Source organism: Phytophthora parasitica, assembly GCF_000247585.1.
Source record: "Phytophthora parasitica INRA-310 unplaced genomic scaffold supercont2.111, whole genome shotgun sequence".
Taxonomy (NCBI): Eukaryota; Oomycota; class Peronosporomycetes; order Peronosporales; family Peronosporaceae; genus Phytophthora; species Phytophthora nicotianae.
In genome coordinates, this window is record NW_008649097.1 from 51,685 (window position 1) to 65,214 (window position 13,530).

Genomic DNA, 13,530 nt, shown 5'->3' on the forward strand with positions numbered 1-13,530 from the left:
ACATAATATGTAATATTATGCCAAGTACATAATGTAGGTCTGCTGGATTTGCAATATATTGAAAAACAGAGGCAGTTGCTATCTGTTGTCTGTCTTATGGTGGTATTTTTGAACGAATCACCAATAATTGGAGCTTACAATCATGAAATAACCCAATAAACCCATTCCATAAATTGACTGAGTTCAATAAAAAAAAACATACCCAACCATTCTCAAAACCCAATTGCTAACTCGCAACTGCCACGTGACGATGGCGCTCCTGATGCGTGGCCGCCGTGTCGAGCTCCTAGTGGCTTCAGCTATGACGGCGTACGTGTTTCTCTGCCCATTCGCCAAAGTGGAGGAGAGCTTTAATATGCAAGCGACGCACGATCTACTAGTATTTGGGGTGCGCAATGTGGACAAATTTGATCATATGGAGTTCCCAGGGGTAGTTCCGCGCACCTTTTTGGGCTCATTGGCTGTGGCTGGTGTGAGTCGCCCCATTGTTTCAATCCTTCAAGCGCTCGGAGGTCCAAAGTTCTGGATGCAAGTGGCGACGCGATGGGTGTTGGGCATGATGACGCTAGGAAGCCTGGTTTTCTTCAGTGACGGCGTGGGAATGCGCTTCGGGCGGGACGTGAGTCGGTTCTTGCTCCTGATCTGTGCCTGTCAGTTCCATCTTTTATTCTACATGACACGTACTCTACCCAATGTCTATGCACTGGTACGAAAAGTAGAACGACGTCGAGCGAGGTAGAGTTAGTGAACTGACGAGGTTGCTTTCGAAACTACTGCAGGCGCTGGTGCTACTTGGACTGGGATTTTGGCTTCGAGTACGTATCGGATGTAGTCTGTAGTAAAAGTGAGGTGGTGATATTTATTATTATTTTTTTGTAGGGCAAGTGGCAACGTTGTGTGTTCCTGTTCACGTTCACGACGGTAGTATTCCGGGGTGACACGATTGTATTGTTCGCTCCGTTGGTGTTGAATATGTTACTATCTCGTCGAGTATCCTTCTTCCGGATGGTTTGGTGGGGGTTGTCATCGGGGATTGTGTCGTTGATCTTGACGGTACTGGTGGACTCCTACTTCTGGCGGCGCTGGCTTTGGCCTGAAGGTGAGGTGCTGTGGTTCAACACAGTGCAGAACAAGAGCAGCGAGTGGGGTGTGAGTCCGCCATTGTGGTATTTTACTTCAGCGCTGCCGCGTGCACTCCAAATGACAGCGTTGCTGATCCCATTAGGACTCAGGTTCGTGCTCTGTCTAGAGGTACAGGAAGAGCTTGAGGACTCACTTGTGTACTATTTGACTGTTTACTTGACAGCTCGCTACTTCCCACACTCTTAAAGAGCCACTCGTTGCACGACATTGCGTGGGCTTTTAAGACGGCGCCAATTGTCGACTGGAGTGTCTTCTCCCTTGTGTGGCCTGTGTTCGTCTACCTGGGACTTTTCTCGTTCCTTCCTCACAAGGAATTGCGGTTTATCTTCAATGCGATCCCTATCCTGAATATGGGGTCTGCTGTGGTATGTATACAAGGTATGAAAAAGTAAAACTGCATGTCTAACCTGTTTTATGCCATAATTTCTGCATAGGGTCTGGCAAAACTGTTTCGCAACAGAAGCAAGGTAAGCAAACGTGCTTTGATATCCTGCTAAAAAATCTCCTTTACAGTACTCTCGTGTTTATTTTCTACAGGCGCTTCTACCGTTTGTTGGGGCCATTGGTTGTCTACTGATCACAAGTTTGGGCACTTTGTTCTTGCTCACCGCTGCTCAGTCCAACTACCCTGGTAAGACTTGACCATATATTACACTCATAGTAGCTGATTATGACACTGTATATCTCCCCAGGTGGTGAAGCGTTTGTGCGATTGCACCAAATCGCTACGAAGGAGCATGACTTGCCTCGTAGTGTGCACATTGACGTCCCGGCTGCGATGACGGGTGTGTCTCGTTTTGGAGAGGAGTTCTCCGCTTGGAGGTTTGTGCTTACGAGTTGCTAGACATTTAGTGTCTACTGCTTACTTTTTTCTTTGTGGACAGATACTCTAAGGACGAGTCGATGACTACAGTTGAGCACCTTAAGCAGTTCGACTATTTGCTGACAGCCAAGGACCCAACACCGCTGGAAGATGATTTCCAATACATCGCGGGTTTTAGTGTCTTTGACGGTGTCGGTCTTGTTGACCACCGTATCACACTCAAGACAAAGAAACTGATTTTCCTCATGCGCAAAAGAAACATCACGGCAGGGAAGGTGTAGCGATTTAATGAATGTCGAGGAATTTTTTTTACTCCACAAATAAATAAAACAAAAGTAAGAAGCAGTTGAAAGTGCATTCAAACAACAGTGCAAGGCAGCAGTAAATCGAGCCTAGAAAACTATCAAGCTGCATCGTTTCGAAATAATTCCTTGTGCTTTCAAGCATAAACTTGTTACGCCTTGACTTGGGTAACGTAGCCGACAAAATACAGGAATCGCAGCATGCTTCTCGCATTCTCGTCACAACGCGCTGGGCCTTTCCCTTGGTGTACCACCGAGGCATCCCCACGACTGAACTCCAACAAATCAAAGGGTTCACTTCCACGGCTTCGAAGCCATTCCACCAACTTCGACTGCTCTGCCGAGCACTGAAACATGACGTGGAGTTGTGACTCTCTCTTGTCATTGCCGAAGTTCTCGTCCAGTATGTACGTGTGCTTGTCAGTGTGCGAGATCGTTCGCAACGTTTGTTTGCGCTTGGGCTTCGGTTTAGGCGTCTTTTTCAACGCACGATGCTGAGTCTGCGACGTATTTGCCGGTGTAGTGCCCTCAGAACTCGGACTTTCGCTTCGCTGTGCTGGTAGATAAGGAATCTCCTCTGCGCGCATCAATACAGCGACCGGGTTGACGCGGTAAGCAGCATCTCGGAAGATCTTCGAATGCTTCAGTTTGAACCTCGGATTGGTCAGATCCACAGCAATACTCGTCGAGTTTGACGACTTGTTCGTGACCTGAATGAGACCTTGAGCCACCAGCTCCTGCATGTCCTCAGTCGCTAAGTATTCTGGCAGTACGTCGCTGCCATCAAGCTCTGCCATCTCCTTACGTAGGGATTGGATACAGACTTCTGCGTGGTGTCGAGCTTGTTTAATCTGGTGGCGATTGCCGGAATACAACTGGACTCTCATTCGACACTGTTTGTCACTCAAAACCAGTTGCTTCACGGCTGAAAACACCAATTCCTCGTAGGTAAATGAGCCCAACTGTACCTCCAGCCATAGCGTATTCACACCTAGTGTCTTGGTCTCAAACCATACACCGGCAGGGATATACAGAACTGACCCAGACTTTAACAAATTTTCTTCTGGTTCATCAGAGACTCCAGCGACGTTCACGTTCTCATCAAAAACATCAATATCGTCGCCCGGTGGAGCCAAAAAGCCCGTATTAGAGTGATTCATCGACGACAAGCGATGGACTTTGGCGATTTGGGCCACATCTCCTATTTGCCACGAGTCTGGATGAAAACACTCAACCGGGTACTCCACTTGACTCTTCTTCAGTCTCCACATCGACCTCCCACTTAGTTGAAAGACTACAGTTTCCGAGCGGTGGAACTGCCAATCCAGCACAGTGTCTTCTAGAGGACAGCTCACAATCTTGGCAGTATGGCGAGCCATTGCGTACATAAGTCCGAGTTCCTTCGCTAATGGAGTGATGTAGTGCTCAGCGACACTACGTGGTGCTGGAAATCGCAGCGGACAGTTCTCCAGATCTCGAGCCTTAGCGATTGACACAGGCTCCAATACATGAGATCCGGTGCTATGGCGAACACCAGATAACTTCGGGTGTAGCTGAACAACGGGGCCATCCTCTGTCTCCACAGCATCCAGTAAGTTCTGCACGTTTAAGTGCCGCAACTCCGTGATGTCGTTCCTGATTAACTCTTGGAAGCGAGACACTGGAGCGTGACCTACAAACGGGGTTCCTTGGAATGACCCCTTCACTTTGTTCGCTAGTTCCTCTGATCCCATTAGCTGAACCAATGCCGGTCGATCATTTGCATCTGTCATTAACATTTCCGACTTGACAGCCTGCACAGGGGTTGATAAAGTAACAGGGTGCACTGGCAACGAAGATTTTGCCTTTTTGGAACTCACTTTATCGATCTGTGTTGTGGCATTCTCGTGGTTTGAGAACACTGGACAGCCCTGTAGATGGCGTGTTGCAATACCGCGTGATGCTGTCATTTTATGGCCGCAATGTTTGCAAGTCATTTCATTAACTGCGTTGCGGGCAAAGTGAGTCATCACCGTCACATCGGACAGTTGTTGATTGGAAGCTGAGAACTTGGCAGGATCATTTTTCACTCTCGAAGAGCGTCGTAGTGGCCGTGAGGTTTTCGCTTCAGATTTGCTGCTTTTAGGCGGTACAGGAAGAGTTTTCCGCTTCTTTGAAGCCGCGCGCTTAGACTGCTTCGGAGTGTGAACAGGAGCCACGGCTTTTCTCTTCTGTGGACGCTTTGGGGTAGAGTGACTATCAGGAATTGAAGCTGCTGCAGGTTGGTCTCTTGGTGAACTCGCACTATTTCTTGTCTGCATCATGATCATGGGCTGGGCAGGAGTCGTTGCCTCTAGAGCAGAGCTACTCGACTTGGCGCTTACAGGAGTAGACACCCGCATTTCCTGTCGTGATTGTTGGTCAGTTGCTTCGTGCTCGGTACTTTGCGGAGTTTCGACTACGATCTCATCAGCGATCTCCATGTTCTCGTTTTTATTGCCGGGCTCCTCGTTCTCTTGTGTTAACGACATCTCCATAGACTCTTCCGGCTTTTCGACATCACCAGCAAGAGAGTTACTGGGCTGCATATCATCATTGATCTTCGCCGGTTTTGTTGGTGTGCTGGCCTGAACATCACCTGAGACCAAAGGTGTAGGTAAGTTCGACGGGATCAGCGGATCATGACAACCGGGCGATTCAGGGGCTTCTTGTTGAGCTGCCTCATGCTCACCATTCTCGCTATCAGCAGCTTTGATGCCTTTACTTGGTGATTGTGCAATTGGATCCGCTTCACCAAGCACTACTTGCTCCTCCTCGTTCGTAGTGGATTTCTTTTTGACCATCTTGCTTTCTTCCACTTCGTCATTGTCACTTTCTTCATCATCGCTAGAGAATCTTAAGTCTCCTGGATCATCAACGTCCACGTCATCGTCCTCACTGGAATCTTTTGCATCATCACATGGAATAGTCGCTCTCCCCGTTGATACAAGCGTCGATGAAGTCTCCTGGTCGATTACTGCTGACGAAGTGGTTACAGTGACTGCCAATAGCTCATCGGACTGCTTCGAAGTATCATCTTCTTTCTCAATCTGCGCGTATTCCTTGACGACAGTTGTGTCCTCAATCAAAGTGTGACGTTCAACCTCAATCTTCTCCACAACACTCGCCTCCATTGACTCGTCTTCTCCATTCTCCACATCTTTCTTCACTGACTGCTCTTCTCTGTCTTCTTTCCTCTCGTCCTCGCTAGATCCGTTTGCAGTAGGAAAATAGTCGAAGCTGTTGTCTACTTCGTATCCGTCATCCTCATCGTCCGCCCCGTAGTCGGTCTTCTCTTCCTCTTCGAACGCAGGACTCGCTGTTAGCAGCAACGTCCTTGGAGACGGCGAATCAGTGCCCAGTCCAGTCGCAGCCATCGTGTTCATCAACTGCCTCAACGTGTCCGCTAGACTGTCGATTGCCTCCCGACCTTTTTCAAGCGATAAACGCAACAGTGTCCTCGTAGTTCAGTTGGCTTCGGTAGCTTCTTTCCAACTGGGAAATCAAAGCTGTTTTCTTCCTCCGGGAAGCTGCAACAAAACGAGACGAGACGATGGAAAATGACAGCGAGAGAATCGAGACACGTCATTCAACACCATCGTATTAAATAGTCCACTTTAAACATTACAGTGGTCCAGCTTTTAGTCCCTCACTCCTCGCTGAACTCTGTCCACTCCATATCAAGCACCGCGTAGAGTGCAGCCTCCATGTCGGTCTTGTTGGTATATAACGGCAACTCCACGCGGTTAAAGCACGTGTGTACCTTGGGAAAGCCTCGGGCTTGGTTAGGCAACGGTCTCAACGAGAAGGGGCAAATGCGACCATCGTAGCTCGTCAATCCCTTGAATCCTTGCACTGGTACACGCGAAGAACCCGTCGAGAACTGCAAGAATCGAGCCCGTTCGTCTTCCGTGAAGCCTTGGATCACTTCCCAGAACCAGTCGACGACCAGCGGAGCGTCACTGAAGCTGGGGGCGACCACAGTATTACGTTTCCAATCAGCGATATCAATCTCTGGGAGGCCACACAGAACAAGTTCCAGCTCCTGGTAGTCGAAGACTAGTAGTGCTTCCTGAGGGATAATCTCGAATAATCCGAGAGAAAGAGCCTGGAGCTGAGGAGCATAGCGGTCGAGCATGAGATAGCGCAACTTCAGATGAAGAAACTCCATCTTGTTGGCATCCGTCACGGGTTTGTCCCTTCCGTCGGGAACCAGGTCGATCGTGATCACTTCGTCATCAGCACGTAGCTCCGTGACACAGAACGTGAGCTCTAGTGCGTCAACGCCGTCGTTATCCCGGATCCAGAGCATACTGGTATATACTTCTGGGTCGACATACTGTAGATCCGAGAAAGTGATCGGTGTACCGAGGAAATGCTTGAGAATAGGCAGACACAATCTCGCCTGCATCGTCTGTCCCTCAAGTAGAGCACGACCAAGTAGTCTACCGATGCCTCGGAAGTAGAGCAAATGGTCGGCTGTACAGTCTTCCGAGTGGGGGTTAATAGCCACCGCTTGCGTATGTCGATGACACGTCATAAAGAGTCCCAGCTCGTCGTCCAGTAGTCTACCGAATAGAATAGAGAACCATTCACGTTGCAAACCACCAGCGTCGATCCCTGCTTCACCCACGAACTCGATACGTAGAGGGAAGTGGATATGCTCAGGTTGAATGCCCAATAATTGCTCCATACTCTCCACGAGAATGTGTTCGCGTTGGACTCGAAGCTTAATGCGCCCTTCTTCCCATGGTCTCAATAACGCCCCCATTCTCTCCAAGAACCACGTGTATTTCTTAGGAAATGGCAGTCTGGACACGCGATCCAGTAGCTCCAACTCACGGGCAGTGAGTTTGTAGCCACTGATCGTCTCTGCTGCGTCCAGTTGAGAAGCGTCAGCGAACGTGAGACGCCCCACGTCCCCCATCATGGACGAGCGACGCACCATGTGCGTCACGAAGCCCACGGACACGCGGCCGTGGCCTGTAGCACCGCTAACGACTGTGAGTCTCCTAGCAGCGGCAGCGACGTCCGCTCTGGTCCAGAAGGCGGTCTCTCCGTCCTCTCCGAGACAACGCACCCATTCCTTGCGTCGTCTGGCGTACTTTTGTCTCGGATTTAGTGTCGAGAGTCGCAGTGGTCTTAATGATTGTCTGCTGCCTACACTGAGGATAGAAGACCTCTGTGCATTCAGTGAAGGCCTTGTGAGCATAGTAATGGAGCTGGTGGAGCTCAGACGCTCGTCTCTGCCTGCGATTGACTGTTTGAGTCGCGGTAGCTCTTCTCTCTTGGTGTTCTTCGTTCCACACAACATACACGTCGGACGGTCCAACGCGTTGCTGAATTCACATACGGAGCACTTCCAACGCTCTGCTTGGGCCTCTCCACGCTCAAGATCTAGTCTGGTAACGGTTTCCTGTTCTTGTAGCAGCATTCTACACGGTAGAAGGGCGACAACACGTTAGAAAACACTGTTACTTTCCTTCTAGAGCGTGTGAGCGTCGTACCTGGCTAGGAATGACTGCGATGCGCCGCGTAGTTGGTTGCGTGTGCGTAGGAACCACAATCCGCCCGCGAACACGAGCAGAAGCATCAACGACACCATCGGAAGCAGCACGGACATTGAGTCGTCGGACTCCATGGCTTCTTAGGTTCTGAAGGCCGGAGACGCCGGGTTTAGCTACTACTCGGCCTCCTTGGCGCAGTGCTAAACCCGCACAAACGGGTAAATGAAGCTGGAGGCGTCTACGCTTGCGGCTTCGAGCTGTTACTTGGACGCGCAGCCCTCCGGCTTGGGGACTGAACGTTGACTGACGGGCCCAATTTACACTTGAGCAGACTATGGGGACAGTTGCAACGGTCGCGTTGCACACGCAGGTGTTGTGAGACCGGGCAGGGCTCGTTTTCTTCCGCCAGCTGACGATGGCAAAGCTCCAGAACTTGGAAGCTCAGCGCTCCGTTCTATTTCGACGGCGTGCTACAGTTCCAGCTGGGCTCAACAAGAGCTGGGGACAGGCTTGAACGCGGCGTGAAGGTGGCCAACAGACTTGAGCTGTGCTTGAACGACTTTTTAGCGGTTTTCTGACTCTCGATTACTTGAAGAATGTATGGTAGTTGCAAACTACATTTGCCGCCTTACATTCTTCAAGTAATTCAGAGTCAGACAATTGAGTCAGTCGTATCCATGCATCTGATATTTGTAAAATGGTGGTGTTTGCGCCTCTAGGAACACGTGGGCGGATGCAACGCATAAGAAATGGATGCGTCTGCTATGAGAGTTGAAGTGGCTCACGTACTATGATCTTGTGGTGTGTTTTAGATCCATCAAGGGTGGATATCCGGCGGTTTTGCATCCAGCAGTAGTCGCTGGGGCACTACTAGCCGGCAGTGCGCCATTCGACTTACCTCTCATTTGTCCGGATTGTCGCGAGCGCATGCATTGCTGCAGAGTGAGATTGACCGGGGTTTTGAGAGCTTGATCTTGCTTCACCCAACTTCGATTTCTCGTGTCTGATAGCGACTTCGTTGAAACTATAATTCACAAACTTGCAAACCTTTATCGCTATTCCAAAATGATGATCCAATTATTATAATAAGTCTAGGGTCTAAATAAGTCACTACGAGTTATCTAACCTTTTACCGGGTCGAACCGTTAATCTCAAAGAGTTTGAGCTATCTTGCTGTCTTCCGCTCTCACAGTACTTCTCATTCACCTTGGGAAACAGTAGAGCTTAAACAGCATGCTGGAAATTTGTGCAACATTAAAAATCCTGGAAATATCAACCGAAACGCTAGTGTTTCTGGAACTTTGCAAAATTAAAGAACGTCAGTAATAGAATATGTTCTACATACTCTTCCTCCAGTTGTATGAATCAATAGTTCGTTTCACAACGAAACCAATATGCTCCAGACACAAGTAGAACACTTGTTTTTCTTATCACAAGGTGGCGGTCGGATAAATAGAATGATGGTCTTGTTGGAACAGAACGAGACTGCATCCCGAATTAACGATAAATGCACTACTAGGGCGAAATACTCGTAGCAATAAATGAGTGAAACAATTTTGTATTCGCTTTAGTTGGGCCTCGGACTTCCCATTCCAGCGGGCCGCCACGAGAGGAATATGGCACCGGCTCCAAAAATGACTACAAAGGCTATCCCATACACATATTCCAGGTAATACGACATTGCGTACCATTTGTCAGGGTTATCCCGAGCATACGTCTCCAGCGTTTTCAGCTTTTCTGGAGCCACCTTGGTAGGGCTTTTGCCTGTGAAACCTACGGTTGATTTCAGCTTGCTTAGAGCTTGGGCAGCTCCTTGCTCGTCGAGTTTTGTGTCTATCACCTTTTTCGGGTCTCTACGAAAAAGAGATTGGAGCCTGCTGAAAGCGCCACGCAGCTCCGCTCTCTCTTCGTTGGGGGTCGAGTCCTTGCCATGTACACTTAATTTTCCCTCCGACTTGAGGTAACGGACCGTGTTGGCATCATGATAAAGCTTAGGAGCGGACGAAAGGCCTTCAGCGACTGTGAGGGAGGCAAAACTTGCAACAATGGCGGCGATCCCCACGATCTGGAAGGCGCTTACACGCATGTCACCTTCGTATACCAATCAAAGCAGTGCTTGAGCGCTTGACAGACGAATTTGGAATGAGATACTGGACCCGGGTACATACAGTCTGTATGATACAGACGGCTGTGCAGTCAAATCGACGGGATGCGCCTGATACTATACACTGCATACATGCACATGCACACAAGTCCCACTCAGTACATGTATGCGCACCCATATTATCGTATAAAACTTGACTTTTGATATGGTTCTTCTCTTTTGTGTATGGTTGGTACCTACAATTTTAAATATTTCTGTGAAACTAGAATGAAGATCCCGCCGCGCTTACTGATATGTGAGAGAGTCTTCTGTAAGGTAATATGTCTCGTAAACCTTTGAGAGTTTACGTGACGCGGTTAAAATGCAGCAATTGCATCGTAGTCCTCTCTTTCGAAGTAAAGCTATGTTTTGCTGAAGACTTACTACATAAAAAATCTACCATTTTCGTTCGGTGAATGCAGTGATTCTATGACAATTCCTGCTCTTACAAGGGCGCCATGAAAGTCATCGTCAATACCAAGGTACAATCCGGCCCACACTTATCGAGTTGTTATTGATGTTTATAAGAAGAGGTAAGGTTCGTGATTCTGGAGATTTTAACGTTGCTTACGATAACTATATATTTTTGGCATACAAAGCGAAAACTACAACACTTCTGGGTATTTCGCCGACATTTTATAAATACGAAGTCTGTTCTTCGTGGTTGGAGACATGAACGAGGGCTACACCAAAACAGTCGTTATTTACCGAGGTGCTGTCGGGAAGGTAGATAATCGGAATGTGTTAAGGTGTTCATTGTGAACAAGCTCATACTGACTCCGAACAGAGCGAGAATAATTTTCAGTAGCCAATCCTCCCCATTATTGTTTGTTGTGCACTGCTCGAAGCTAAAGGTACTAGGATCCATTTTTAAGTTACATTCACGATTGGAAAACCCTTATATAGGAATAAATTGGTGCCTCCCAGCGTTTGAGTGCTGAGAGGATTCTCTGTATACATATTAGCCATTTGGTTGATTGCCACTTTCTTGTGTCTAAAAGAAGGTGGTATTTGGTACAAAATCTACTGACAAATAGTCGTTCAGATGACGGCCACAACAAAAAGGAAAGTGCCATACACAGCTTCTGCCTTGTAACAATGAGTGTTGTTTTAATTGCGAACTTCGTCAGCTTTACAACGACCGTCGAGTGAGTCCGAGTGCTGGACCACCTAATTCAGAGAACGCTGCGCAAAGATACAAATTGTCAAAAGGAGGGCTCAATTTCCGTCGCTGTTCCGTGAGAATCCGACTGTAACAAGTAAGGCGAAGATGAAAGAAGTCTCTTCGGTACAACAAGCTCGCTTTTTATAGTGTTTCAAATTTGTTCAGGCTAGAGGGCGACAGCTACAACCTCTATCATTTAGAGATTCACTACAAGCATGTCGATAGAGGGTTTGCAACGATAACCAAGGCTCAGATGAGTGATGTTCCGACTGGATCACGGGCCTGACGTGGAGATTTCCATTCGCATTTTTATTAAACTACAGCGGGCTTATTATTCACGCCGATACAAGAATCATGTTGTGCTGGTCCATATGCGCGAGTAACCACGGCAAATTGAACGACAATTAAAAGTTAACCTCGATACTGGATGATTCAAAGTCTTGGTAAAGATGTTGCTTTAGTTAAGAAATTTGTGCTTTTGCGCGGCATGTACTGTGTGCTGCACAGCTTCATGTAAGTAAGTCTTCATACTCGACCAGGTTTATCCTGGTCAATTTTAGCTAAAGTGCAACAAGTGAACTCGAATTTTAACAAGTTGTTGTGGTCTAGGTGGAAAAAAGTCTTTTTTTCGAGGATTTGGTAATAGTATATAAGCTAACAGCATTGGATAGTGTTTGGCCGACAATGCTACCGCACACTCTGTTGAACACCATGGTACTGTAAGGTTACTGATGGGGCACGCGATGCAGAGAACTTTAAAGAGATTCTGCCAAAAAGATGTGGGTAACCCACACACTGGGTTCCGAGATCATTGCAACCCGATCAAGAGATACCACTAGGCACTAAATCATTATTTTTAACAAGCCTTCGGGTACAAAGCACCCATATTAGTTGTTGGCTCTGGGACTGCCGCCCATTCCATACGGTCGCCACCCGAGGACGAGAGTGCCGTACACAAACCATACCATGAGCCCGACGCCGAGAACATTAGTGGTGAAGTATGCCATCGCCCACCATTTGTCCGAGCTGCTATGAGCCAACGTTTCGAGTTGTTTCACCTTATCCGGAGTCAGCTTGGTCGAAGTTTTGCCTTCACCAATGATCGAGTTCACCTTGTTATAGTAGTCATTCGCCCCACCCACATTGTTCTTTGCTTCACTCATTTTAGTTGGATTCCTGACCAAGAGCGACTTGATCCTGGTGAGAACACTCGTCATACCCCTCTCTTCGTCGCCAATGGGGTACGACTTCTCTTCTCCGTCACTTGTAGATTTGAGGTTGCGACTTTGGGAAACTTCGACGACAGACGGATGGTCACGCGTCCGGACACTGTTCTCGGCGGTAATGAAGCCGACACAGCCAGCAACAAACGCGACAACAACCAGGAGGAGCGAGCTTCTCTGCATCATGCCTTCTTCTTGGGCAACCTAGCAAATGGACAGTTCTTGTGGATCCCCCAGCCGTTTATAAAGTGAAGAGCGTTGGGAATTGCTCAACCCTGCTGTGTACCCAATCATGGATGCAGAGATTCTACTTGTGATCGTGAAGCACCAGCGCATTGGATGTTTTCATAGGTACGGTTGTAGATTAGCTCGAGCAAATCTCGCAGTACTGTACCTGGCCAACGTACATGTATGATACATGATGTATCTGCAAATGGAATGCAGGCTGTCAAAATGCATAAATGCGCACCAATGTGCAAAACTGGTCACGAAATATGCTGTTCGTCAGCCACCGCAAATACCATACATACATGAAAGCTCTGCTCTCCTGGTGGCAATCACACCGTTTCCAATTCTCATACGTACTGTAGTTTCTAGTAGCACTAGTATTTGAAGGAATACAGTAATGCAGAAATCTTGAAAACGTACTGGTACTTGATTAGTTATAAATTTCAAAGGTAAGCTATTATAGGTATCAATACACGAACTGTAAGTCCACTGAACTAACCAGCGCAAAAGTACTCCACCCACAGTCATTTTACTCTATCTTCAATGGCCGCCTCCGAGCCTCTCCATGTTAGACTGTGGTTTCCCGGGGCCATTTATGCTCTGTAGGATCCAAGTTCCACTTACTGAGAATTAGTGTCACATTATTTGGCTTACATAGCTTTTAATTGATAAGTACAGCAAATATCGAAGGTATTATTACTCATTGCAGATATTTTGGTCCAGGCCTGTATATTATCTCGGTTATAGACTCGAGTTTATTTTAACCAGCTCTCATTTACGACTTAACTCTAATTTATATAACACTCTTTTCTAGCTTGATGATCTAAGTTATAAACTCGTATTTCCAACATAAACGCTAGTTGTGAGTTTAAAACGCAGAATTGCACTTCCAAAAGGGCAAAGACGACTTCACTGCTGCCAAATCAGACCACTGCATCAACGTCAAATCCAAGTAAGCAAATATTGGGGCTTTCATCA

General features: G+C 47.7%; 5 protein-coding genes across 6 annotated transcripts; 1 reads left to right on the top strand and 4 right to left on the bottom strand.

Moving 5' to 3' along the window:
• Nucleotides 1–181: 181 nt before the first annotated feature.
• On the top strand, nucleotides 182–2,367 carry PPTG_19333. Of its 2 annotated transcripts, XM_008917678.1 has the most exons (8): nucleotides 182–706; nucleotides 780–815; nucleotides 880–1,232; nucleotides 1,307–1,508; nucleotides 1,578–1,610; nucleotides 1,681–1,774; nucleotides 1,836–1,965; nucleotides 2,028–2,367. In XM_008917678.1, exons 1-8 carry the CDS (start codon nucleotides 251–253, stop codon nucleotides 2,245–2,247), a joined length of 1,524 nt encoding a protein of 507 aa, XP_008915926.1. In that variant the 5' UTR covers nucleotides 182–250; the 3' UTR covers nucleotides 2,248–2,367. The 2 variants fall into 2 exon arrangements, with proteins under 2 accessions (XP_008915926.1, XP_008915925.1); XM_008917677.1 differs by having other exon boundaries at nucleotides 1,578–1,965.
• Nucleotides 2,251–5,878, bottom strand: PPTG_19334 (hypothetical protein). The gene has a single exon (XM_008917679.1). The coding sequence runs from the start codon at nucleotides 5,670–5,672 to the stop codon at nucleotides 2,421–2,423; it is 3,252 nt and encodes a 1,083-aa protein (XP_008915927.1). The 5' UTR covers nucleotides 5,673–5,878; the 3' UTR covers nucleotides 2,251–2,420.
• On the bottom strand, nucleotides 5,816–8,219 carry PPTG_19335 (hypothetical protein). Its single transcript, XM_008917680.1, has 2 exons — nucleotides 7,794–8,219; nucleotides 5,816–7,721 (listed from the first exon to the last, which is right to left on the bottom strand). The coding sequence occupies exons 1-2, from the start codon at nucleotides 7,925–7,927 to the stop codon at nucleotides 5,936–5,938; spliced, it is 1,920 nt and encodes a 639-aa protein (XP_008915928.1). The 5' UTR covers nucleotides 7,928–8,219; the 3' UTR covers nucleotides 5,816–5,935.
• Nucleotides 8,220–9,328: 1,109 nt separating this feature from the next.
• Nucleotides 9,329–9,971, bottom strand: PPTG_19336 (hypothetical protein). The gene has a single exon (XM_008917681.1). It carries the CDS (start codon nucleotides 9,877–9,879, stop codon nucleotides 9,361–9,363), a length of 519 nt encoding a protein of 172 aa, XP_008915929.1. The 5' UTR covers nucleotides 9,880–9,971; the 3' UTR covers nucleotides 9,329–9,360.
• A 2,017-nt stretch (nucleotides 9,972–11,988) lies between these two features.
• On the bottom strand, nucleotides 11,989–12,510 carry PPTG_19337 (hypothetical protein; the record flags this gene model as incomplete). Its single annotated transcript, XM_008917682.1, has 1 exon — nucleotides 11,989–12,510. One exon carries the CDS (start codon nucleotides 12,508–12,510, stop codon nucleotides 11,989–11,991), a length of 522 nt encoding a protein of 173 aa, XP_008915930.1.
• Nucleotides 12,511–13,530: the final 1,020 nt, after the last annotated feature.

Excerpts from the sequence above, each read along its gene's own strand:
- PPTG_19333 (XM_008917678.1), top strand. The coding sequence starts at position 251 with ATGGCGCTCCTGATGCGTGGCCGCCGTGTCGAGCTCCTAGTGGCTTCA. Across the intron at positions 816-879 it reads GACTGGGATTTTGGCTTCGA|GGCAAGTGGCAACGTTGTGT; the intron begins GTACGTATCGGA and ends ATTTTTTTGTAG. Across the intron at positions 1,775-1,835 it reads TGCTCAGTCCAACTACCCTG|GTGGTGAAGCGTTTGTGCGA; the intron begins GTAAGACTTGAC and ends ATATCTCCCCAG.
- PPTG_19334 (XM_008917679.1), bottom strand. The coding sequence starts at position 5,672 with ATGAACACGATGGCTGCGACTGGACTGGGCACTGATTCGCCGTCTCCA.
- PPTG_19335 (XM_008917680.1), bottom strand. The coding sequence starts at position 7,927 with ATGGAGTCCGACGACTCAATGTCCGTGCTGCTTCCGATGGTGTCGTTG. Across the intron at positions 7,722-7,793 it reads TCGCAGTCATTCCTAGCCAG|AATGCTGCTACAAGAACAGG; the intron begins GTACGACGCTCA and ends TCTACCGTGTAG.
- PPTG_19336 (XM_008917681.1), bottom strand. The coding sequence starts at position 9,879 with ATGCGTGTAAGCGCCTTCCAGATCGTGGGGATCGCCGCCATTGTTGCA.